The 27,148-nt window shown below is 42.5% G+C and overlaps 1 protein-coding gene across 4 annotated transcripts in view; it reads left to right on the top strand.

Annotated features, from left to right (window-relative positions):
• The window catches only part of LOC140845146 (uncharacterized), a 66,385-nt gene extending 40,604 nt beyond the window's left edge, over positions 1-25,781 (top strand). Inside the window, exons 2-4 of one of the 4 annotated variants that reach the window (XR_012123868.1) lie at positions 14,067-14,232; positions 25,307-25,434; positions 25,722-25,781. Coding sequence is in view for 2 of the 4 variants with exons in the window: in XM_073218883.1 (XP_073074984.1) it covers positions 14,067-14,223; positions 19,237-19,397 (318 nt within the window). In the remaining 2 variants the exon portion in view is untranslated. Of the gene's footprint in view, positions 1-14,066; positions 14,233-19,236; positions 20,153-25,306 lie in introns of those variants that run through there. The other 3 variants (XR_012123867.1, XM_073218884.1, XM_073218883.1) reach the window with 3 other exon arrangements.
• Positions 25,782-27,148: the final 1,367 nt, after the last annotated feature.

The raw sequence follows: 27,148 nt of genomic DNA, 5'->3' as shown, positions 1-27,148 counted from the left end.
TAAGCTCACCATTCCACCTAGAAAAAAAGAATAAAAATCAATCCAGCAAACTCCCCGTTTTTCAGTAGAAGTTACTGTCAGTGAGTTTCCCTGACCCCTTTTCTCCCTGTTTATTTTTCTGTGGCATTTTCCAGCCGGCTGTGTCACCGTGTGTCAGTGTATAAATCATGGAAGGGAAAAAAAGGAAACAGCCCAAGCTGTCCATTTATTGGAAAACAAACAAAAAACCTACTATTGCATTTAATATGCTACTGTTTCCTTTGGGACCAAACATACACATTTGCTAGGCCCTGGGGACATTAAGGGAGTGACATGAGGTCAGTGGCTTAAAGGAAGGACAGGGACTTACTAAAGGTCAAGCCGGTGGCTTCATGGAGCACAGGGTGCTGACTGTCTCTCAGCAAGAGACCAGAGGGCCTGTCCTGGGTACGAGGACCGGTAGACTCTGGCCTGGCCAGATTCTTCTCTTCTTAGTTTGGGTCAATTGCTTAACCTCCCTGAACCTCAGTCTCGCCAGCTATAAAGTAATGAAACACCCTTTATAGGACATGAAAAGGGTTAAAAAGAATGATGTATCAAAACACCTCCTACAGTTGCTAGCAAATGATATATGTCTAAGTGGTGTTTAAGTCCTCGTTGTCCCCTGTGATGTGCACACACCATAGGGGATGCAAAGATTTTTAACACTATGCTTAACAGAAAGGAATGTTGAACAAATAAATTAATCAAAATTTCTGTCTCTGAGTGCATATCATCTATAAAGAAATGTAACACACACCTAAAGAGTGGCCTGACTGGGCAGTAAGCCTAGCGTGGGCCTGGAAGTGGAGGGGATACCTTTGTTCTGCTTCCTGACTCATCAAAAGGGATTTTCAAATTGCATGTCCTTTTAATTTTCTTTCCAAATTGCAATTTTACAATAGAAATTTGGGGAAATTCTTGCATATAGTGATTTTCTGTGTCTGCATAGTGTTTTATCATGTGATTATACCAGTTCGTTTAATCATCCCTCTAGTGAAGGAACTTCAATTACATCTCATTTTTTTAGTCTGAATAATAATACCATGATGGATATTTCTATCAAGAAATTGTTGAAAAGATCCTTAGAAGCAGATTTGTAAGACTTTTAAAACTATTGCCAATGAAGTTTGTTTCATTTGGCATTTCTATCGAGTATTTAGGTGAATACATGGCTAAGATTTAGGGGTTGGTCTTCAAAGCGAAGGTCCAGTGGTGAGGATTCTGGTGCAGGGCTGCTGGTCATTTTCTTTGCCTGAAACAGATGATTTGGGGGGTGGGAGGAAGTGCTGGGGAAAGAAGACAGAGTGGATCCTCAGTCCAGGGAGACTGTCAGGGATTGCCAAAGCAGCCATGGGGAGGATGTGGGAGGGAGGCTTTCAAGACTGAAGGCCAGTTCTGAATTACCTGCGGACTGTGTTGTGTCTGCCCTTCCATGATCCCAGGACGTCTGGTTGTGTTGATGCCCCTTAGCGCCATGCCATCCTTAGGACTGAGCTTCTCTCCTTCAGCTGTGAGGAGGGCTTTGAGCTGCTTGGATGTCTTATGTTGACTAATATATTGTTTTCAGAGTGTGTATCTGAAGCATTTTGGCTGCTAAATACTGTCCCTAAAGCTGTTGACAAACCTAGTGGTTTCCTCCTTTGAATATTTCCTGAAAACATGTGTCCCCGTTTCCCCGGCAGAAGCTGGAGTCACATCTGCTTGTTGCTCCCAGTTCCCATTCAGCTATCCTGAATTTAAAGGCTGCAACTGATGAATCAGAAATGACTCAGCAGCCGGTGGTGTTTCGGGAAACAACTATTCTTTTTCAATCAGCAATTTTCAAATGACACACAAAATGAATATTTAAAATGTATTTTAAATTTTCAGGTAACTCTACTACTCTTAGAGCTGTTTTTAGTAGAAACCAGATCATAGGACATGGAGAGAGAATCGGTAGAGCCAATAATTTCATTTCCCCTGGACAAGGCTTGCTACGTCCTTAAAAATACAGAATACAACAAAATTCAGAAATTAAAATGTCAACTTTAAGTCAATTTGCTATAGAAGATACATTTGTGGGGATTCCCCCCCCCCAAAACGATGAATTATATCAATTTTTGTGCCTACACCCCTTTGGCTATGAAAATAAGATACTTAATTTCTTTGAAGGCTAATGAGTAATCTACATTTTACCAGATCATATTGAGAGTGGAATTACCGAACCCTTACATATTTTTCTTTTTTGATATACTCTAAGTTGGCAAAATGTTTTCTTTACTACCAACCTAAATAGTGACGTGGCACATCCTGTGGGACATTTGCCTGCTCCTGTCCCCATCCTTTCCCGGCACTAACCTCCCGACCAGGGTGTGCAGATGGCCCATCCAGATCCGGTCAGGCAGAGGGAAGAGCATGCGCCCCACACCCGCCTCTGCCCCCACCAGCTCCCTGCCCCACTGGGGTCCACACCTCAGTACTCAGGATTGCCAGGCGCATTTCCACTTAGCTTGCCTGTAAGATTCCAGCAAAGGGTGCTGGGAGCACACAGGCAGACCGAACAAAAGCAAAAGCACAGAGGACATCACAGTTACTAGCTCTTAAAAACAAACTGGCTGACCACATTCGTCTCCCCTTTGCTGTCCGTGATACTGCTGTTTCCATTAGTAATTAGGGGCCATTGGTATTTTCCTTCAGTGTATTAGGGGCTTTAAAATCCAAAAACTCAAAACCTGGGGGGATTTCTCAATGGCCCTGATTTTGTGTTCTGTGGCTGCTACAGCAAAGTATCACAGATGGGGTGGCCTAAAATCAGAAATTACCCTCTCACAGTTCTCAAGACCACAAGGCCAAGATGAAGGTGGGGGCAGGGTGGGGTTCCCACAGAGGCCTCCCCTCTTGGCTTGAAGATGCGCCCCTCAGGGCCCTCACGCGGCCTTTGCACTCTGCATGCACATCCCTGGTGTGTCTTCAGTGGGAGGAGCCTTATGAAGGCACCAGTCCCATTGGCCTAGGCACCCCCAAACAGCCTCATTTTAACTTAATCGCTTCTTTAAAGACCTTATCTCCGTATATGAATATGCCCTGAGGTGCTCAGAGTTGTCACTTCAACATATGAATTTGGGGAAGGGGACTCAGTGCAGCCCGTAACACGTACAGAGAGTCAGAAATAATTACACGTATCGTCAGTCAGTTAAACGTTTTCTGAGTTCCTGTCTTGCTCACCTCATTTGGACAGTGATTTGGACAGTGATGTGTGGGGATGTGAAGGGTGGTGACTGAATGGAGAGTCCAGCCCTCCCGCCACGCCAGCCCAGCTGGAACACATAGGTGGATTGTGGCTCTGTTGTCTCCTCTGTTTTCTAAACTTTGGGACCTGATTCACAGGCACATTGCATATCACAGGCCCTTGTCAAAGGACATATCCTCACCCTGTCCTCCCGCCAAGCCCTTACTCACAGCCCAGCTCAGCAAAGTGGTGCTGGGGGAGGGGGCTCACGGGAAGGCCATGCAGCCAGCTGCCCTGTGATGTCATTCTCTAGAACTACCTGTGAAGGCTACTTCTCCTCTGTGGTCCATTGTCTTAGCAACATGAGCCCCTCAGCTTTTCCCAAAGGGTCTCCCAGAAATACCTCCATATAAAGTCTTCCAAGAAATTCCTCCATGTGGAGTTCAAAGTCTCTCCTGTACAGTGGGGATGCTATTGAGGACATTTTCCAGTAGATTCCTTGTGTGTCTTTCAGAGGATCTCATAAGAGAACTCACGTTCCAGGTTCAGTGTTCAAAAACATTTTTATCTCCCTTGAGGACTGTTGAGAATCCTTCTTTCTTGTGAGAGAAAAAAATATAAAAATTATGGCATTTTATTTTACTCTTTTACTGCCAAAATCTAATTTGAAAAGTAATTATTTCCATAATTTTGTTTTCTGTTATTAGGACAATCCTAATCTATACTTTATCATGAATATTTGACCATGTTCTTTTTGAAAACCATCTGAAATCAAAGAAATGAATAGATGCAAATAACCTTTCTCTTTCTCTCCAGGAACTTGAAGTATGTTTAGAATACAGAAATTTATTACATACACATTTTTTCCCACTAAAGTGCTATATACCTGGCCGATCTCTATGCTGACTTGATCAAAGGAAGCTCCACGGAAGGAGCAGAGTTCTAGCAAAATGTGAGGCATGGATATCTTGGGCTAGAAACTCTAAGATGATTCTAAGTCCTTCTGAATCTTCTGGGAAACTGGTCTTTTCTGGAACCCTGGTAAGCTAGACAAGAAGAGTTGAATGTTTTTTGTGATTTGCATGTTAAACTAAGCTAAATGATATTTATAATCCAATTTGTAAAATAAGCTGTTTTCCGTTACCCTGTGTCAAATCCCAAATAGAAGGGTGTTCTTGGGCTCTGGGACAGGCCCCTCACGTCGTTGGCATACGGCAGGGGAGCACTGCAGCCCTCCAGGTAGTAGTCAGCAGGGGGAGCCCACTCCGGGGGCTGGGGGCACAGCGCTGCCGAGACATCGCCTGCGAGTCACCCAGTGACGGGTGTCCTCTTACTGCAGGAACAAGCCCACCTCGAGTTAAAAGAAGTGGAGTGTCAGAGAATTTTCAGGCCCTCTTTTGAAGTCACCACATGTATCCCCATTTCTTATTTGAGAACCCTGATCTTCAAATATTTTAATAAAATACTTGTGTTAAATGTCTAATTTAAACTGAACAGTGGTTATTGTTCATAAGAAAACTATTATAATTCTGATTGTTACCTATTATAGACATTACTCTTTATCCTTGTGCAACATTCAAAATACAAATCCTGAGATGAAAATGAGCATTAATGTAGATGGAATGAGTCATGGGCAGCTTGATGTGACACATACTTGGAACCAACTTTCTTTTTTCATTTTTAATATCTCTGAAATTGGAATGAGTGTTACAATCAGTGGTGTGTTTTAGTGGAGCTGAGGGCAGTTTTCTTTCTTGGTGGTACATAAAATAGTGGCATATCTTCTGATCTATGGCAGCTAACATTTGATGAAAACACAATAGTCGTTATTCACAAATCCAGAACAACCAGAGACCCTTAGGGTGCAATAATACCCTCTATTTTGAGAGATTTTCCACATCACAGAAATGAGTCCTATATCTTAGATCTTGCTTGACTTGCAGTATCCTAGAAACCAGTTAACTCTCACAAGTTTTTTTTTTTGAGAGGGCATCTCTCATATTTATTGATCAAATGGTTGTTAACAACAATAAAATTCTGTATAGGGGACTCAATGCACAATCATTAATTAACCCCAAGCCTACTAATTCTCAACAGTCTCCAATCTTCTGAAGCATAACGAACAAGTTCTTACATGGTGAACAAGTTCTTACATAGTGAATAAGTTCTTACATGGTGAACAGTACAAGGGCAGTCATAACAGAAACTTTCGGTTTTGATCACGCATTATGAACTATAAACAATCAGATCAAATATGAATATTCGTTTGATTTTTATACTTGATTTATATGTGAATCCCACATTTCTCCCTTATTATTATTATTATTATTTTTAATAAAATGCTGAAGTGGTAGGTAGATGCAAGATAAAGGTAGAAAACATAGTTTAGTGCTGTAAGAGAGCAAATGTAGATGATCAGGTGTGTGCCAATAGACTTAGTGTTAATCCAAGCTAGACAAGGGCAACAAAACATCTATGGATGCAGAAGATTTCTCTCAAAACAGGGGGGTGGGGGGCGAGGTTCTAAGCCTCACCTCTGTTGATCCCCAATTTCTCACCTGATGGCCCCCCTGTGACTGTGCCTGTCTTAGGTTGTTCCTCCCTTGAGGAATCTTACCCGTCTCTGGCTAACCAGTCATCTTCCGGGGCCATACAGGGAAATGTAAAGTTGGTAAGTGACAGAGAAGCAATATTGTTTGAAAAGGTTAGCTTTTTACTTCTTTGCAGATTTATGCTCTGTGGCTTCTATGCCCAGCATTTGTCTTAAAGTATCTTTACCACTTGGAAGAATTATGATACTCAGTAATTTTGATATGAGACACGAATTCTACTTAAGGGTTGTAATTAGGAAGGAAGAAGAAAAGCTATAGAAGTAGCAGATGGAAGAAAACATGGGAAGATTGATTATTTCTTTGACATATCTTCTTGTAGAGTAACATAAGCATGTATAGGTTTTAAACTACTAATTAAATTGTCCACACACATTAACATAATAGGAATACAGCTACATAACCAAAGCCAGACCTACAATTACCATCTCCAGTGAAACCAAGGAAACCAGTTAGGCACCCTAGGTATTTGAACTCTCACAAGTTTTTAATTTTTATTTTTTGCTTTGATTATGTACTCATTTCTCTAATTTGATTCTAGGCTTCTAAGAGCAGTGAGCCATGCATTAGCTGTCCCTATCATCTGAAAGACCCTTTAATTGACTTGTTCCTGTTGACTGAGACCCTACAAGCCAGCCTCTGTTCATGGTGTGTCCTGGTGGGAGAGGACGAGTAGGTCTGCCAGCCTGAAGCTGAGTCCTAGATGGGAGGTATCAGGTTATCTTCCAATCACTCAGCTTTTCCTTGTCACAGCAACAAAGTGACTTCTCAGAGGGCAGAGCGCTGCATCCCGTTATCTGATAAAACATACCTGGCTGTGAACAACAGAGCTACAGATTTCCTGGTAATGATCCTGTCTCCGATCTTAGGTAAAATACTCTATCTTTTGAGGAATTGTATTGGAATTATCATTAAGGGCACTGCTATACCTTACAAGTGGAATAGTACTCTGAGTTGTGCACTAGACAGTGTGTGAGCATGTACATATATATTTACAAACAAATATATGTATTTATTCAATTCTTATTTAAAGAGTTATTGAATATCTAGTATGTGCACCGGACATCCGTGTGTACGCAGACATATACATCTACAAATACATATATTCAATTGTTACTTGAAGGATGACCAGGTAATCCTATATTTAAATAAGTGGCATATCTTTAAGTAATCCTTTACTGAGTAATCTGATCTAAGCTTGGCTCATAATGATGGGTAACCACCCCTGAATTTAGGGATGTTTCTGCCAACCTCGTGTGACCTGTTTCTTGCTCTCCTCCTTTCAGGGTGTGGAAACATAGCAACCAGTACATCGTGAGCCCCTAGTAAACACTAGCCAATGTTTTTGTTTTATTATTTATGAAAATTACCTTGGATTGACACACATAGCTAATCAGGTTTTCAAACTGGTCATTTTATCTAGTTTTTAAAAATATACAGTCTTCTTTTAAATACCATATTTCTCTCATAAACCAAAATTACCGCTTTCATATATTTTTCAGATTGTAGAGTATCTTTCAGAATAATTAAATGACCTTTGTGGGCTATCATGGAACAGCAAATCCTTGAAGGCAGGAAACTCATAGCCTTGTTTTATTTTTTGTTATATAACCTGCAAATAACCAAAAAACAGGAGAGTGGTTAATAAATGTTATTCAGATTTGAGGATGTGAAATAGGAGATGCAGGCATGAAATCCTATTTTTATAGCTGTCATTATGCTGATGATCCTCTGGCCACTTGTCTCTGGTCTTCGTAATTGCAAAGTTCTTCATATTTTATTCATCAGAAGAGCTGCTCGGTGTCCATTTCGTCTTCTGCTGCCTTGCATGGTCCCAGCACTTCCTAACGGGTGTGATCTGTGGGCTCCATCACCTTTCTGCCTGTGCCTGGTTTGGCCTCTAACGAATGTGAGACTTACAGACGTAAGTTACGTTCCAAGGGCAGAAATAGATGAACAGGGGTTCTGTTTCTTCATTAGAACTGTGCAAAGTAGACTCACTCTGCGTGCTTCATGCTCTTTCCCGCATTCGCTCACCTGTAAAAATATGAAGGAAAACTTGATTCATGGGCTCTTTTTTTCCTTTCCTTTCTTTTCTTTTCTTTTTTTCCAACTGTAACCAGGTAATGTCTATTAACCATCAGTGAACATGGTTGACAGAATTATGGTCATTTCTTCTTGTATCTGAAATTGTGTTTATACTCTTAAAAAAAAGAAATTAAGAGTTAGTGTTGGGGACAGATCTAAACAAAGGGGTGGAGGAGAGAAGAAGGGACAGGAGAAGTAAAAACAATGTTGGGAAGAGAGGCATGGACGTTAGGGAAAGGAAGGGAGAGAGGGAAAGAGGGAGGGAGGGAGATGGACAGAAAGAGAACAGAGAGAAGGGCAAGAAGACGGGACACTCAGGCACCAAAGGGCCTTCTTATTTCTGACCTTCTGCAGTTTGCACTTATCTGTTTGCAGTAATCTGTCATTAGCTGGTCGAATGAGGAAATACTGAGCACCTCAGGCAAACATTCTCCCCTTCTGTTACATGTTTTCAACACCAAGATTCCCACAAAATATGTGATCGTCAGGGGGAATTTACAATGTGGTTGAAAGACTTGTGCTGTAAATAAACCCTTGTGAGGGTGTTGTCCTGATAAATGGGAACCATGACTGGGGGGGGGGATTTATTATCACGACTGATCACAATGGCATTTTGATCAGCAATGCAACATTTACTCCTTTCTCACTTTATTTAACACACAATTTATTGAATGATTGAATGCCTTTTTAATAAATGTTCAGCAGCTATTGGGGAATATGCATGTATGAATACTTTGTGTATATATGTTTGTATACACATACATATAGAATAACAATAATTCCTTCAGGCTTTGTGAAGTATTGGGAAATACTGCTGGATCAGGCATGCCCACCAAGCAATTCAGCAAAGGATGTTGAGCTGAGGAGTCTTGACTTTCTGGGCATTTATGTAAAAGTATAGATGAGAAAGCATCGAGGAAGGACAATGGAAAACACACAAGTGCTAGGCCCCCTGAAGGGCTGTGCGTGGGACCAGTCCTGGCCCTGAGGGCTCAGGGGGTGGGCGAGCGGTGGGCAGTGAGCAGACAAGTGGAGAACTGGAACGGATTGGAGGAGCAGCTTCACTGTCTTCTGATCAGCAAGTGAAAAGGGGACGTGGGGGCCATTTGACACAGGAACTGGGAAGTGCGACTTTTTTTTGAATCAGAGTAGAAAAATGTTCAGAGAACTTGAGCTGGACCTTCCTAATCTTTCCGAGGCATGGCAGAGTTTACTGGAGAAATGAACGGCAGTGGGATGAGGATGGACAGCTGTGCGGGAGACCTGTCTGGGGAGCCTTCTAGGGCACCACATGAAGGCCGGCACCCTCAGAGGCACGCCCGCTGGATTTACATTGGAACAGGCAGAAGGGACGAAATTGGTATAAACTCAGTGACCTTTTCCTCAGTTACAACTTAAACTTAATTTTTCCTAGGTATTTTACTCTTCTCCTCCTTTCATTGTATCTTTGTTTAGCTGGAACTGATATAACCTATTGCATGTGTTTTGATAATGGGATTAAAACTAAAACTGTATAGATCATTTGTATTTAGCAATATGTAGTGTCATTAAGTCAGAATTCTTCAAAAACAGAAGGTGTTGTTTCAACATTTTGAGTAAGGTTCACACCTTCTAACCAATGAGTCCAAAATTTTAGTGTGTGACATTCCAGCATCATTTGGTAAGGATGGTAAGGTGAGAATCTTCAGCTCCACTACCTGTCTGGGGATAGGCTCTGTGAACCCGTGTTCTTACAAGCGCACCAGATCATTCCTGTTAGTGTCAGAAATGACATTTCCAGAAATACTGATCTAAGATCTCGAGAGGGGAATTGCAGTTGGTTTCTTGTTATATGATTAGACCTCCCTTAGGTAGCTGCTGAGCAGAGTTATAGAGTTCAGGCAAATTAGCCGTCTTAGATGGGTAAGATTCCTCAAGGGAGGAACAACCTAAGACAGGCACAGTCGCAGGGGGGCCATCAGGTGAGAAATTGGGGATCAACAGAGGTGAGGCTTAGAACCTCTCCCCCCCTGTTCTGAGAGAAATCTGCTGCATCCGTGGATGTTTTATTGCCCTTGTCTAGCTTGGATTAACACATAATCTACAGGCACACACCTGATGATCTACATCTGCTCTCTTACAACACTAAACTATGTTTTCTACCTTTATCTTGCATCTACCTACCACTTCAGCATTTTATTAAAAATAATAATAATAAAGAGAGAAATGTGGGATCCACATATATATCAAGTATAAAAATCAAACGAATATTCATATTTGAACTGATTGTTTATAGTTCATAATGCATGATCAAAACCGAAAGTTTCTGCAATGACTGCCCTTGTACTGTTCACCATGTAACTTATTCACTATGTAAGAATTTGTTCTCCATGTAAGAACTTGTTCATTATGCTCCAGAAGATTGGAGACTGATGAAAATTAGGCTTGGGGTGGATTAATGATTATACATTGAGCATTGAGACCCCTATACAGAATTTTATTGTTGTTAACAACCATTTGATCAATAAATAGGAGAGATGCCCTCACAAAAAAAAAAAAAGTACACACTTCCAATTGTAAAATAAATAAGTAACTGGGATGTAATGTATAGCATAAGGAATATAGTCAAAATATTGTAACAACTTGGTATGGTGATAGCTGGTACCTAGAATTATTATGTATATAAATGTTGAATCACTGTGTTGTACACCTGAAACTAATGTAATACTGTGTGTCAACTACCCTTCAATAAAAAATAATTATCTAAAAAAATAATAATAATAATAAAAAAAATTAGCCGTCTTAGAAACAATGGTAAATACTAAAACATTTATTTTTGAAGGCAATTTTGTTTGTCCGACTGATGGTTAGAAAAATCAATACATATACCAGTATAGTAGGAGAGACGCTACAGTTTAGAATATCCTCAAGAAGGTTGGGGGAATACTTAAAAAAGGCCATCAGTTATTCTAACTTGTTTTAAAGATAATGATTCACTTTTTTTTCTCTTCTATTACATTGTAAAGTTCCTAACAGCAGCATTCATATTTGTTTTGCATTTTTATATTCTAACCAGACAAGCATCTTGTCCACTAGAGATGTTTTGTGTCATTTTATTATATAAGAAATGAACTGGTGTGTGGACACCTACATGTGTCATTACATGTTCCAAGCCACATTTAGGGTAAGCACACTTATCCAGAGGTTTGCCGTGTCATCTCTGGGCCCATCACTAAAATACAAAACATACTTGGTATCTTCAGTGATGGCATAAAATGCCAAAGAGGAATATGCCTATATAAAGACTGAAGGCCTCATAATTGTATGTATTCTATAAGAAGTTTTTTTTTTTAATGTCATCTGTGGGAATGCTGTACTGATTTTTTTCCTTGGTATTTAGTCATTTGCTAATTTATGCATGAAATGTGTATTAGGTTCCTAACACAAACCAGGCACTTTTGAAAAAGACTTTCTCTCCAGAGACAATAAATCCCATTTCTCCAGAGGCCCGAGTGCTCAGCCAGGTGGTGGATTCTCTTCCTGATGACATCATCCATCCTGAATTCAGGCAAACCCGTCACCGTTTTGGTCCTTGGTTTCCTCAGTTCTCAGCCAGGACTCCCCAGGGGAGGAAGCACAGGCAGGACCCTGAGAGGCCCGCCCAGCAGCGATGCTCCTGCTTGCGCCCCTGCCCGTGGGCGTCTGTGACCTCGCTCCTTTCTCCCTTTCTCCTTGCTCACTGAGACTCAAACCGTTAAAACCACTTGCATCCTTTGTGCTAACTGGCTGACATGCAGGGACAGACCCAAGGCTCAGTGGTTCCGGACACTGCTGGGTCCAAAACAAGGCAAAGGCTTGGGCTGCCGGCGGGACTCCTAGGAGCTTAGGACTGCGAGTAAGAATTGGTGGTGCTCCTAAAGGCAGCGTTTGGCCCAGAAGTGTACACAAATGGGTCGTTCAGAACTCGTACCATTAAAACCGACACTATTAGTAAGATCACAGCCCAGTTCAGCTCGTACACAGAAGGAATCCATGATGGCCTCTGGCTTTACTATTCGGTCTGGATTCTAGGTTGGGTGGGGGAGCTGGGCAGTGCTGGGGGCATGGGGAGAGGTGGAGAGATTTCTTTCCATTTTTTGGACCCAAAACCAACATTAGCAAGCATATTAGAATCCACACTATTTTGCCCTTGTGTTGCCTGGACACACACCCTGGGAAAGTTCAGCTAAGCCCACCCCAGGCTCGAGAGTGCCTCTTGCTCTGCAGAAACCCACCCACCCTCAAGGCCCCTTGAGGGGAGCTTTTCTGGGCCAGGATTTAGAAAGAAAGCAATTCATTTGAACGAGTGTGCAGTGACTCATAGCTGTTAGAAACTAGGGAAAACGGATTTATACCATATAGAATTATTCTTTAAAAAAGAAGACACTGGTTATCAGACAAATCTGACTGGAATTCTAGCTTAGAAGCTAATAAAGAGGCTTGAAACATGTTTGGCAGAGTGAAGAGTAGTTTGATGGGGTGGGTGTGCCCCTGGCCCAGCTCCCCTAAGATTCTTGCTTTTTGTAGTATCTGCCCCATGTTTTACTCATGACCTGCAGACCTGAAAGCTCCGTACTGTCATTTCTCACCCTTCCTGCCTCAGTGACTCTGATAAGGACAGCAGCAGTGAGAGCAATTCAGAGGAAGTTGTTGCTATTTGTGTTCACATGAATAATTTGTAAAGGATATGTTTGTAAATCAGGAGTTGCATGCAAAATTAAATCTTGTCTAGGCAAAATTCCAACCTGATGGCATAGTGAGACAGCTCTTATTCTCCTTATAAAAAATGGCCTCTAATAAATACTTATTTCATTTTTCAAATAAACACATATTAAATGCCTGTTGTGTGCTAAACAAGGACAGGACAGCAATTTCCAAAGGGAAACTGGGACTAAGTCCATTCAGCCTGATGAGAGAGAGCATCTCCATGTCTGCCTACTCCTGTTGTATTGGGGATATTATCACCCCCTGACTAATAATCTTCATCTACTGAAATATTCCCAACAATATAAGAAATCTACAACAAAATTGACTAAACTTTGCAGAGAAAGAAATTGACAAGGCCAAGCCTTGAAGAGTCGGGATTATGTGACCAGAAGTCAGAGGCTGGACACCAGATCTGTGTGGTCAGATACTGTGTTCAAGAGGATTTCTTTGGCCCTTAATTTTGCCTCCAAATATTTGAATTTTAGATGTGTGTCTTAATTAGTCAATTCAGAAGATATGGTAGCCCTGGGGCTAGTCTTTGTCATGGCAGAAACAAATGGGAGGCAGGTCAGGCTGCCCTCCTCTCTGAACCAAGTCCTTCCCCGTGCCTTAGGGTCCGGCCGTCCTCCTAGTCTACCAGGAGCTGGGGCTACGGTCGGGCTAACGCTGGCCCTCATACTGTTGCATTTTCATTGGTAGTTTTAAAGGGAAACTAACTTTTGTATGCACATATTAACTTGTTTTGGTCCAAAATCTTTCCCAATTTACCCAACTGTCTTTGTGTAGTTTGGTAAGCATTTAAGTCTGTGAGCCTGTCTCTGAATATGGTGACTGATCAATATCCTACTATATAAATACTTTTCATTCAAGTGTTGTTTATATGTTCATGTGTGTATATATATATCTACCCATATATATGTCTGTTTAGATATGTAAATATGTACATATACAATACGTATACCTGCATATATAGATATATATGCACAGAGAGACAGAAAGAAAGCAAGGACAGTCAAGAAGAAAGGAAATAGGGAAGGAAGGGAGGGAGGGAGGGTGGCAGGATATATCTTTATCTTTAACCTATGTCTACATGTATATCTATAGCTAATCTATATGTACACCTATATGTATATCTATGTATATGCACATCTGTAGTCTATATAATCTATATCTACATGTATATCTCTAGCTAATCTATATCCATATGTATATCTATAGCTATATGTATGTGCACATCTACGTATCTATCTATGTCTATATGTATATGCACATCTATGATCTATATCCATCTATGTCTAATCTATATCCATATCTATCTGAGCATTATTCACAGTCTTTGCTTCTTGGCTTGTGCACACCCTGTGTGCTGTTCCCAGTGTGCCCTACTCTGACCTGTGCAACACCCTGTCTTGCAGATGGAGTGCCGTTCAGCTGGTGGGTCGGGTGGTCTGGTGAGAGGCACCCTTCCTGGACAGGTGCCCCCGCTGGAGCTCAGCAGTGTGGATGCGGCCTGGACCAGAGTTGCCTGGACGTGGGACACTTGTGCAGCTGTGGCTCTGATAAGGATGGATGGTAATGGGGGTCAGGATCTTCCTGCAGGCATGCAGGACACACATTAATGGGTGCATACTTTTCCCTCCAGGGAAAAGGCAGGGGGAAATTCACCGTGAACTAGGGCTCCCTAATGACTGTGATTGTTTGTAACTGAAAATTGCCAGTGTCAGGGCTTTAGGGCCATTACTGAGGTTTGTGGCAACACATGCCACATCATCAAGTCCCTATATTCTCAGCATTCTGTTAAAAAAGACTGAATTATTATATGGAGCTTTGTGATTTAGAGAGTATTTCTGAAATGTGTGGGATACAGGTTTCAGGAGAGAGGGGGGAGGTAGGAACATGCATTTACACAGACTGTTTTCATTCCCCATTTCCCAGGAATGTTTTGTCATCAGCTCCCCTATTACTTCCAACAAAAGTACAGAAAAGGGAATTTGTATTTACCGAGGATGCATTTAATCCTCATGACAAGTGATAATTCCTTATAGTTTTCTCATTTTTGCATCTTAAGTTTGAGAAACGTGTATCACAGAGATGTTAAACAATTTTCCCAAGGTGCCACACATCTATTAAGCAGCCAGTCCAGCATTTGAGCTTCAGTATAGCTGTACCAGAGTCCATCTTACTGCACACCATGTTACTTGTGTAAGATACAGTTGTGTTTGTAGGTCCTGTGCCCCTAACGTCTACTTTTCCTTTGTCCTCAGCTGACTTACTTCCATCTCACTGTATTGATTATGAAAATATGCACAGAACATCTCCGCCTCCACTTCTGTTTTAACTAAACTGAAGGCATTCTTGGGTTGGCTTTGTAATCATTCCCGCGTCATCAAATTCTGCTCCGTTGTGATTAACAATTCCTATCTCCTACTGCACTCAACCCAGTTGAAATTTATTTTAAGTCATTTTCCTTCACTGTTTGGATTGATAACAGCATATACTCCTCTCCCAAATGAAATTTAAGGTTGAGTTAAAAGCTCAGGTCAGCGGGGAACCATCTGGCTCCATCAGGTTCTATCAGAATGCACAGGGCCAGTTACCACGAAGCAGGATGCCTCACCCCCAAACCTCACGGTGATCAGAGTGGGCAAAGGGGACTGGTGGCAGAGGGACCTTCCCACTCCTTAGGCTGGCAGGGACCTCGGTCTGAGCATCACGGACACCTGGACACAGGACACCTGCTTCAGATGGAGCCTGTATCTTCCTCAAAACACTGTATCCCTCAAGACCTACTCCTTGTAAAATAGGGACTCAGTCTTACTTAGCTGAGTGGATAAATTTAGAACTTTGAGGAGAATGGGTGATCATGCACAGCAGCTTCACAATCTGGGAGATGTGTGTGCAACGTAAATGGTTTTGTGCCCTGGAAAACATTCAGAATCCTCTGTAACCAGTGGCTGAGAGTCACTCTTTTCCCTTATTTTAAATTCTTTAATTGCTCTTCACTATCCATAGCATTAACCTTCATGGATTTATAGGCTTGTATAGAAACACCTTAATGTAGTTGTGTGTGAGCAGAGGAACTGAGGTGGCAAGGAGAATATACAGCCTGAGTGGACAGGGGAGGTTTCTCCCGATTACCTGCCATGCTCGTTCCCTTTCTGACTGAATGAATTATTGATGCTTGCTCACTGTTTTCATTCTCCCTCCCATACTAACCACGGCCTCAGTGTCTCCCCTTCCCAGGGAACAAGGGGCCAGGGCCGGGACTTCAGCCGCACACGAGGGGGTGTGGTGGGGGGCACTGCACCCGTTAGAGGTGGAGAATCAGACCATCGTGTCCGAACTTCTACACGCTCCCCTCCAGGACCTCCCCCCACCCCGTCTTCTCCTCCTCTCCGATTCCGGCGTCTCCTTCCTCTGACATGCCCACTGGCTCACTGACCTTTGAACCCCCATATGCTGACGTGGCTTCATCAGCTGGGCTGCGCTCAGGAGCTCCCCAAACTGCCCTTTCCCTCGGCCAGTGTCATCACCCCTCCGTCAGCACAGGGACTCCGCGCCTCACAGCCCTGTTCCTCTGGAGCCAGGAAAAGCCCGTGAGCTGCTGCTCCCTGGGCAGGCCGCCTCCGTTAGGGCACCTGTGCGGCACCTGCCTTTAGTTTTAGATACAAAGTTTTGTTCAACCAACCTACCAAGGTTCAAAATAAACAATCTGAGCCTCCCTTTGTAAGGATACCGACCTCACCCAGGGCAAAATGCAGGTGCGATCGGGCTGTTCCTTCTGCCATGCTCATGAGGGAACAGGGGCTGAGATTCTGGTTTAATTCTTATGGATTTCAGCATTGTCTCAGGATGTGACATAGACGGTCATGAATGACTCTGGGAAAAGTGTCACAGAGGCCACTGTAGGTGCTAGTCCTCCAGCCTTCACTCATTGATCCTGTGCCTGTGAGGGCCCGCTCTGTGCCAGTCAGGGTGTCTGCTGCACAGAGCCTAGGGCACAAATCCTGCCCTTGAGGAACACACAGAGTGGACAGGAAGCTTATCAGCATGATTAATCTGGCAATTGAAATAAGCACAGATGTGCCCAGACCTGGGGTGGATATGAGCTGGTGTAGTTAGATTTCACGGAAAGTGGTAGGTCGACTTGGAAGGACCAGAAGATGTAGCTAGCGGCTGAGCAGTGCAGGTAGGGGGCCACCACGTGCTGGGACGGGGACAGGTGGCATATCACAGAAACCACTCCTTCCCCTAAACACAAGTATGTCGGTGTGGTTCTTGCAGTGTTTGTGTGGGGAACCTACGGGGATGAGGTGGGACGAGGGCCCGGTCAGATCCAGATGACGATGCTCCTCGGACATGAGAGGACCGGTCAGCTCTGTCTGTGGCGAGTATTGGGGACACAGAACATAGTCTCAGACGTGAGACTGGCAGAGCCTTGTGGAAATGCATTCGGTGTATCTGTTCAACTCTGTGATTTTCAGCTGAAGGGAGAAGTTCAAAAGCTGCCGCAGGTAGAATATAGTTGCTGACGCTTCTCAGTATTCTTCCACCCGTGTTCTCGGCTCACGTGCGGTCAAGCTGGCTTCCCACATATTCCCAGCGTTTCAGGCAATTAACACTGGTGTTCTGGACTCCTAAGAAACTGCAAATATGCATTTACCTTGTAAAATTCCCTCGTTTCTGCTCTTGGTAAAGTCAATCATAAAACGGGTTTGGGCCAGCATAGCATGTAGCAGACAGCAGTTTAATATATAATTAAATACATTTAATAATATATGTATATTATATATATATTATACCTCCTAGATCATATTGTCACTTAAACATTCCCTGCCATTTACTGAAGTGTTCTTAGTCTTTCTTATACTGTATCTCATGTCTTCAAACCAACAACCCTCGAGGTTGGTCTTATTTCCTTTCCCAAGAAGAGGAAACTGAGGCTCTTAGATAGTAAGTGGCTTGAAGTCACACGACTTCAGTGGCAGATGCAGATCCTAGCAGAGGGCAAGGTGGCTCTCGCTGGGGGCATCGGAGGGGCTGCTCGGGCGGGGATGCGATCAGGGCATCCTGGGAGGCGGCCAGATCCCTGCTCTCGGGGGCTCCCAACTCACACCCCGGCCGCACGCACCTCCTGTCGCCGCGTCAGGCTGCTAGAGAGGCTCGGCCGGCTTCCAGCCTCCTGGTCACTGGTTATAGTTTATTCTGTTCTGACAAACCTGTACCTGAGGGCTTTGCTACCATACATCAGAGAGACCAAGAGACTGAGGAAAAGGAGCCGCAGGTGTGGTCAGAGTCCCGCGGCTCAGCGGGTGGAGGTAGGTGGAGGGATTAAAGAAGTAGATTGTGCGCACCAAAGACCCTTCCGAGGGTGCAGGGAAGCCTCAGCCCGACATGCGGCCCAGGTGTGCTGCAGACTGACTTCTCCTGGGGTTTCCATCCCAGCCAAAGAAATAAACAGGAAGAAAAAGAAAAAGAAATGAGAAACTTGTAATGAATAACAGTTCTGCAGTTAGCGATTGTTGGCAAAGGAACTTGTCTTGAAGGAATGATTCAACCTAAGGGAGCCCCTCAGCTGGCTGTTTCCACCATCCTGCCCCAGACCCACAGACTCCTGAGAGTCAGATAGAAAGCTGGTGGCAGCTCCAGCCTGGAGACAGCACAGGGCAGTGCGGGGCTGTGTGGCCAGTGCCAGCCATCCAGACATAGGGATGCAAGTGGGATGCAGGGACGGTGGAGGCGGCAGTTTGGAGGAGGCAGGGGGGTGGTCCAAAAGGTGCATCTTGGTGGTGACCCATCTGAAGGAGTTTTCTTATCCATGTAACTGGGTAGAAAATAAAGTAAAGTTCTCTTACTTAACAGTAGAACTTTTATTTATTCATAAGGAATGTAGACATTTGTACTTGATTTTTAGTAACTCTGTTCTTTGCCACCCACCATTAAGACTCTCTTGTGTAAAGAGATACGGCACAAAATAGGATGAGAAACTGGAATAGGTTTCAATTCTGGTCATTTGATCAACCAAAAAGGAAACCTATCATTCTTTTTCTTAAGGAGTAGTATATTTTTAGAGGATTTCTTTTTATTATTATATGGAATCCTGGAGCTTCAAACCACTCTTTAGCTCTTGATTGGACTTCTGTGCCACAGAGAAACTATTTAATAGCACTGAATCCATGAATGAACAATGGGCGAACTACTTCTGTTGCACATATTTTTACCTCTCCATCTTTTGGTGGGTCAGGTCTTGATCATTCTAGGATTAGCTGTGTGCACTTGGTTGTTAGCTGTTACCCATCTTTTATGATCTCATACAAAATGTTTACCCTAAATTTAAGCTGGACTTCTGTTGTAGATTGATTGCTCCCAGCCATCTGTGAGGAGTGAGAAATGCTGACTCCACTCCAAGGGTTACCTTTTCTCTTTGGTAAATACATGTCTAGTTCCAGGCCCTTGGCCTACACAAGGCCCTCCACCTCTTTCTGTGAGATTTGAGGCAGTTGCCTTTAGGAGGAGGATGGTGGATACACCCAAGGGTTTAGGGCTTTGCTCTTTCTAAACATAGGCTGTTCTTTGATCTTGCAGGTCTCCTTCCCTCAAAGCCTCTCCTTCTGAGATTCCCAGACGTGGTGCAGAGAGGATGCCTCTTCTTGGTAGTGTCTCAGGATGGGGCTGGGGTCTGGGATCCCAAGAGAAAGGCAAGGACCACTTCAGGGCACCAGGGCTCTATCTCTTATCGCAAATAATACAGAGCAGCCTGCACTGGTTTAACTCTATTATTCATGAATCTGTTGATGAGCTATTTCATGCTTACTGAGTTCTGGAAGTGCCTTTGCTCCAAGTCAGAAGTTATGAAGGATTTACTGGGCTTTGACTCCTCCAGCCCCCGAATCCCCACAGGCACCAGCAGTACAAGCAGAATGAGCACCTCGTGTCAGAGAGAAGGATGCTTGGCACATGGTGGGTCCTCGGGCATTATCTGCTGAGTGACTGAATGGCAGCATAAGCAGAGGGGACATTCCTGCCTGCCCATGCTCTCTGCCCGGCCATGGCCATATATGCCCAACACTTGCCAGCTGTAGTCTGCTCTTTTCTTCACAGACTCTTCACTTAAAGTGTATAGCCTGGGGCAACTTGCTCCTGACTTGTACACTAACGACCCCATAGCTGGGTTCCACATTGTTTTCAGGTAGAATGTTTTGAGGTACATCTGGCTGGAGAGAACAGAAAGCATCACCGCTCAAGAAAAGAAGGAACAATACAAAAATGGGCAAAAGAACTTGTGGCCAGAGGTTGAGAATTCAAGTCCACCACCTCACATCTTTATCATACAGAATTTCAGATGCAGTGAAACAGCTGACAGTTTGCCAGGGGTGCCAGTAAGGAGTGTTTTTTGTTTGTTATTCTGTGATGCCACCATTCTAGCATAGATTGGGACAATGCCTGCAATAAGCAGTTTGTTCCAGAAAACAAAATATGACTATGAAATACTCCTCTTGTGCTTATAGGAAACAATTGAAGATTAGACTGAGCCTCCCATCAGTTAGCTGTCAAGCTGTACAAATACACTACCTCTAAATTGTCTGTGGAATCACATCACATGGGTATTTGCAGAACTGTAAGTATCAGAAATAGATCAACTCAAAGTCAATATCAAGATCAAGAGTTTGCATTTAGATACTATATTTTATACAATGTTTTGATTTGGACTTTTAATGAACCCTGAGATAATATAATTCCACTTAAAAATGCCATGCCTTTGGCTTCTGTTTTAATCTGCCCCATTTATCTCTAAGTGCCCAGCATTACTCACCTAGCAGTAATGTTTGCTCAGATCCAAAGTAGATGAACCTCTGACCTCTTTGTCCACTCTGGAAGTTTGCTTACAGTTTTCAGCCTGGCCAACTAAATTTTGGTGTCTATATTGAATGATGTATAAGGGTAATACTTTTCCTGATTTTTTTTAATTTTAGGGTTTTTTTATTACAAAATTAGTATATTCTATTATATTCTTATTGGAATATAAATTTCCAATATTGGAAATAAAAATTTCCAATATTTCAGAAGTATTTAAACAAAAAAGTAGAAATTCCTCCTTCACCACTACTTTGTGACACCTTAACCTAGAAAGAGTAGTTGGCATGTAGGCTGTTTCCACATACAAATATCTTCCTATGCATATTCCATATTTGCTGATATGGAGCCTTTTACACTTTTTACCAAATGCAAGATCATATTAAACATATTATTCTGCAACTTGCCTTTTCCACGTAAATGGTGTTTTGGAGAGCTTTTACTTGGCATCATCAAATAAGCATGAAAATGAGTCCATCCTGCCCACTGTAGTGTCTGCAGAGCATTCCCTAGTGTGGTTATAACTTATTCTGCCAGTCCTGTATGGCATTCTACTTGTGGATGAATTTTCACGATTAGAGAAAATATTGCAATGAACACTTGAGTCTTGCTTTATATTTTATTCAACTTTGAAAATTGTTATTTATATTGTATACCTTCCTAGTATAGAACTGTAAAATCATCCATCTTTCTGTTTTGATAGTAGGGGCCACATTGCTGAAGGGACTTGGACATGACATAGCTCCCAGCGGAACCAGTTCTGGACTGGCTTTCCTGACTCTGTGGTGTGAAACGGTCCCCTCCTGAGGGGGGGCCTTGCTGAAAGGACATGCAGGGCACACTAGAGTCAGAACTCGGCCACCAGGGACACATCAGTGACGCCTCTTCTCCTTTTGCTCCGAACTTGCCGGGGCCCTCGGCCCGATGAGGACAGCGCCGACAAGCCCCTGGGAATGGTGCTCCTCCTCGGCCATTCCCACCGCGCCTCATGCTCCCGAGGGCCGTCAGCACTCTGGCTAAGTGTACACACAAGCCCCTGTGTCTCTGTGCTGTGTTTCAAAGTGTACAGACTTGGTCATTAAGACAAAAGAGATGGAGGAAGAGGAGGAGAAGAAATGGTTCTGTCTCTCTGACAAGTAGATCTTGTAGGATTTTAGTGAAAATAGCGTATGCATGTGTAACCAAACACAACTCTGGCTACTTCTGAGGCAGCACCCACATTTTCTGGATGTGAAATGCAGTTTACCCCCAAGTAATATTTAGTTATGTAATGGGATGATCAAATCCTGGACTTGTCACTTATGAAGCATTCAGCCTCTCTGGGTTCAAGTTTCTATTTTACTACAAAAAGGATATCCATCTCTGGGGAGTACGGGCTGAGTTAGCAGTAACTTGTGCAGCTCGCAGATGTGTCATGCATTTAGATCCCAGAATTTGCTAGTCATCATTTTTATTATCATTTTCTCTATTTTTATAGCATCCTAAATAAACTGCAAGAGGCAACATCGCCTTACAAAAGGTAATTTAAGAAAAGTACACACGTACATATATGTATATATAACCAAATAAATAAGGTAATTAGCACACCAGAGCAATCTATCATTCAGCCATCAAACTCTAGATGAAATAAGAAAAGAACCATGACAGCACCTCTCCCCCAAATGGGGCCCCCCTCTGACAGCTTCCCAGTAAAATCTAGATGTAATGGGTGGGCCTGCCCACAATAGAAGTAAACTGAGTGACTGTTGGTAAACGTGTAAGGGAAGAGTTTGTGGGTGCCCAGTCCTGTGCCCTCTGCCTTCAGCAAGACCCTGGCATGTTCTCAAGGTGCGAAGTCTGTGAAGTGTTTGCACTCGAGGAGGCGCATTCAAACAAAGGGAAGTGGAACAAGTTAACATGTGGGGAGTCAAACCTACAGCTGAAGACTCCCAGCCTGTCAGGAGGTGCCTCTGTTACATGGCACATTTTCTTATAGCTAAACCCCACTGCCACCACCCTGCCTCCAAACGACTGAGCCATCAGTGCCCTGAAGAGTCGGAGTCGTGCCTGTCACTCACAGACTGAGTTAAATACAGTCTTATTCTTAATGTGACCTTAAGAACGAACATGCATATGCAAAGTCCCCCTGATGCCTCGGCCACCTGTGTGGGCTGCACGGCCTTCACCTGCATTATGCTGGCTTGTGGGGTGCTGTTCCCATTGCACTTTTTAAAAGAAATTCAAATCCATTGCCAAAATTTAAAAGTGGAGAATTTTGCATTAATATTCCATCTGGCCTACTGGTCTCACATTCATAAACAGCACAATTATCTATTGCTAAAGGGTATCACTTCCTCCTTCAGGCAGAATACCTCCTCGCTACCCCTCTCCCCTGTCTCCTCTTTCAGTCGCCCTCTTTCCCCCGGCACTAAAGGCTGTGTGTCAGGTTCCATTTATCACCTAACAGACCTGGCTTTTCTCATTTTTATTAGTTGCCTGGTTCCTGTATGCATTTCAGTCTGTATCTGTTTCTATTGTATTAAATAACTTTGAAGAGCAGATTTTTTTCTCTTTTTTTTTTTGTTTCAGATAAAAAATACTTTTGGCAATGTCCCTTGCATTATCAAACTAAATATGAAGGCTTTTTTCTCATTATTTGGAAAAGATTTTAGTTCCTAGAGTGCTGTTTGTATATTCCAACTTTGACACAAGGGCATCAAACTGATAGACAAGATGCCAGAGTGTGTAAGGGGAGCAGGACTCAGCACTGATGGACACACCTCAGAATCCACTAGTTTCACCTTGGAAGTGAAAAATGGAGAGAAATAAAATCCTATAGCAATACAGAATTTCTTGAAGACAGAATATTGGTTTGGTCTTTATTCTACTTTGGCAACTCAGAATTTGCTTTGAAATCTCTGAGAAGATATTGGAAAGTGAAGACTCAAATTTTGTTCTGTGTCTATGTGACACTCATAGTTGTACTTTAAAATAGAAACAAAAGTCTTATTTCAGATACTTTAAAGGACCTCTTAATTCAAGCACTCAAATTATAGATGATAGTACATTTATTTACATTTTTGGTTAATAGACCTATAGGGGTATATGTGCAGGTGAATATTTGATCTATTTATAACCAAGATGATTGCTAAGTTTTTTTCCCCAAATCTCATGAGCTGGATGCCAAATCTTAACATTTAAATTCCCACCATGCTCCTTGTAGTATGTGATCTGTAATACAGAGCCATAGCTGGGCACCTGGAAAAATGGGACAACTTGCCTGACCCTGCACAGTGGGTCCGGGGCACAGATGAGAACTAAGAGGAACGTTCCCGCTACCATCTCCAAACAGTTACCGCAGTTCAGACGCCAGGCTAGGTGGCTGTGTCCTCTAATTTAATCCTCTCTCTAACTCTGTCCTATAGACAATATCCCCACTCTCAAACAGGGAACACTGGGGAATCTCAGAAATAAAGTAATTTGCCCAAGCCAGGAGCTGGGGACCAACAATCCAGAAAAATTTCTGTGCTTCTATAATTGTCCTTAAAACACTTCATCACACTACGTGGTTCTTGCCATTAATAATTTGGGATAGTATTTTCCTTACCTCTAAATGCAGGTTTGTAAACAATCTGTAAATGATAATGAAATATAGTGTCGATTTTGAGTGTTTTTGAGCATTTTATTGACATCTTGGTGACTGTAGAGAGTCAATAACAATCTGCTCTTTTTTGCTCTTGTCATAAAATCATTACCTCGTGCACTGTGCCCTGTGCAGGGGGCATGGAGGTGGTCTCCCAGGTCCCCTGTACAGTCAGGGTACCCTGTCCTGTGCCTCACTGAGGCTCTGGGGGCTGGAGGACATGCATGTGGTTCTCAGACCACCTCATCTAGTTCAGCTAAGCTCAGATGAACATGTGTTCCCGGAACTCGTGTTAATTCAGGCATAGAAGAGATACCGAGTATGTGACTAGGTGTTACCTGGAATCTCTGAGCCTTGGGTTCCTCATTTTTGAATGGAAGTAAAGGCACCCACTGCATAGGGGTGTTGTGTGGGAAAAAATATATACTTATCGTCAGTGTATTTCTGTCTCAAAATAGTTATTCCTTCAACCCCAGTTTCTTACCTATCTTCTGTTCCTCAATTAAACAGTGTACCATGACCCCCAAAACACAAGTTAGAGGGAAAGAGCAATAGCTTGACCTTGTTCATTTTTAACTTTCTTGCCAAAGGATGACTCACCAGTTCCTTATTTGCATGACTAACACAAACAGAGCTTGAGTTCTTAACTGCCAAGATCTCTAGAACAGAACAAAAGGAGAGACTACCAACCCTTAACTCTAAAGATTTGCTCTTTCCTAGAGTTAAAAGGTGATAAGAAACACCCTAGGCTGATGAAAGCCTGTTGGCAGGGGCCCGAAACAAGCCCTTGGAGGGATTTCGAGTGGGATTTCATGAAGCCACTTTCAAGGCAGTTATAGAGATCGCTGGTCTCTGTGGAAAGGCAGGCGTTGGATACTGGCCGCCAGCCCTGCCCAGGCCGGGTGGGGGGTCGCTCCTAGCTTCCCCAGGAAGCCCAAGCTCTGAATGTCCACATCTTCGGACAGACTTGGGAATGCTGCAGAATCTCCGTGACTTTGGAAGCCGGCTGTGGGTCTTCTAATAGGCATCCCAGCCTTCCACACACACTCCTGAGATGAGAGGCCCTCTGTCACTGCCTCTCTGATGCAATACACCTCAATTGCTTTTGAAAAGATGAGTCTTGGTAAGGAATCCTTACATTATTCACCTGTTCTCTTTTTTCTGAACTTTGTTTTGCAGGACAAATGATACTGGCTTGCTTTCCTTCAGAGACCACTTGCCCGTCACTCAGATAGTTATCATGGGTACCAACAGATCAAACTCAGAAGCTGCTTGGAGAATCGGTCCCTTGCGTTGCTATGGTGACCGTGAGTACTAAAGTGAAAGAAGCTTTCTGTCTGCACTGCATAAGCACAAGCGGTTTTTATCACCCCATCCCTTTTTCCCTGCAGAGTCCTCTAGTCTTGAAATCTACCTGCATGCCCAGTGTCTTGCTGCGCCCCATTGTGCCACAGTGAACCGTGCTGAATGACGTTTTCATTCGCAAGACACTTCTGGAAAGCAGTATCATTTTCTACAGAAGCCTCTTACCTCCACTTCCCTACCTTCCATGCGGAAATGAGTGTTGATATTTCCTTCTTTTTTAAAACCACAGCTTTATCTGGAGTTTTCCTAGAAAACCTCGGCATTAAAGACTTCATCCGACTTGAAATAAGCTGTAAGTGCCCTCATTTATGAATTTTATGTAACTGGCCAACAGTGCATATAACTTCTCTCTGCCATCAACAACTAATGCCTGTTTGAGCTGGCAAATGAATCTCCCTGGAATCTGTGGAATTAGAATGGTAATTTCTGGCTCTGCTAATGCTTTCTGTGTTGTTATTTCCCATCAGTATGTAGTTAGCCATTCTGATTTCAAACAAGTGTATTGCCAAATTCCTGTAGACACTTATTCAGCCTCCTTTATCTGAGCCGTCGGTATTTTCTATCTGTGACTTTGAGCATCCACATCACAGAACTTTTCCATTGCTGTTCCCATGGATTCTATTCTGTGATGCATTCAATTCATATTTTGGGTCGACTTCTTTATGGAATTTGCTTTGAAAGTCATTTCCTGACTTATTTCTCACTACCAGGGCCATGTAACTACCCAGTCAGAATCCCCATTGTTTGTCCCCAACTTCACCGGAACGGTGTTGCCTCTAATGAATTTGATGCCAGGACGTGAATCATTTTTAATATCCTATCTATCTATGCAAGTTATACTAAGGAATAATCATCAAGTTAAATGAAAAAATAATAGAAATACACGTGGTGAAACGTTCTATTATTGAACTTTTATATGTAATCATGTCAATAAAAAAATGTTAGTACAGGAAAACAAAGACAGTATAATAAAATACTTTTTAATTACATTAACTGATTTTTTTACAGAGGGAGAAACATTACCTACATATTGATTTGTTCAAGTAACAGTTACAGCATTTTAATTTCTGTTCCTTAGTCTTCACTTCTGCAATTTGTGAATGATTTTATCAAAATTGACTTTCCTCTCATGTTCATGTTCAAAGAGAGTATAATCAGGTTTGTCAATGTGTTCTTATTAGGATATTATTATTAAGTTTAAATCAGTTTGTTAATTTTAAATTTAAAATAACTTTTCACTTTATGCACCAGGTATATAAATTTTAGGAAAAATTTTAAACATGATGATTTTGGTAGAGATTCATAGAAATTCCATTTTACAATAAATTATAGAAATTGCAACACTTCCCATGAATATTTTTCAGTATTAATCTGGCTACTTTCAAATGTCCCTGCAATAAAAAACAAACAAAACCAAATATTTTCAGTGGAAAATTCATCATAAATTATTATTCTTTTAGCTAAAACTTCATGGACTTCCTAAGGGTGTAGAAGCACTTGAGCTCTCTTTGGGAGCAATTTGTGTCCACAGCCCCTGTGGTACTATATATCCATCCATTTCAACAGTAGATTAAACAATCATAGCACAGTAAATTGTAACAATGAAAAATCAGACTTGAGTTTTTACTCTTTAAAACAAACATATGAGCTGCATAT

The sequence above is a fragment of the Manis javanica genome, chromosome 12 (assembly GCF_040802235.1).
Source record: "Manis javanica isolate MJ-LG chromosome 12, MJ_LKY, whole genome shotgun sequence".
Classification (NCBI taxonomy): Eukaryota; Metazoa; Chordata; class Mammalia; order Pholidota; family Manidae; genus Manis; species Manis javanica.
Note: the sequence above shows the minus strand (reverse complement) of the source record. Positions and strands in the feature narration are given on the sequence as shown.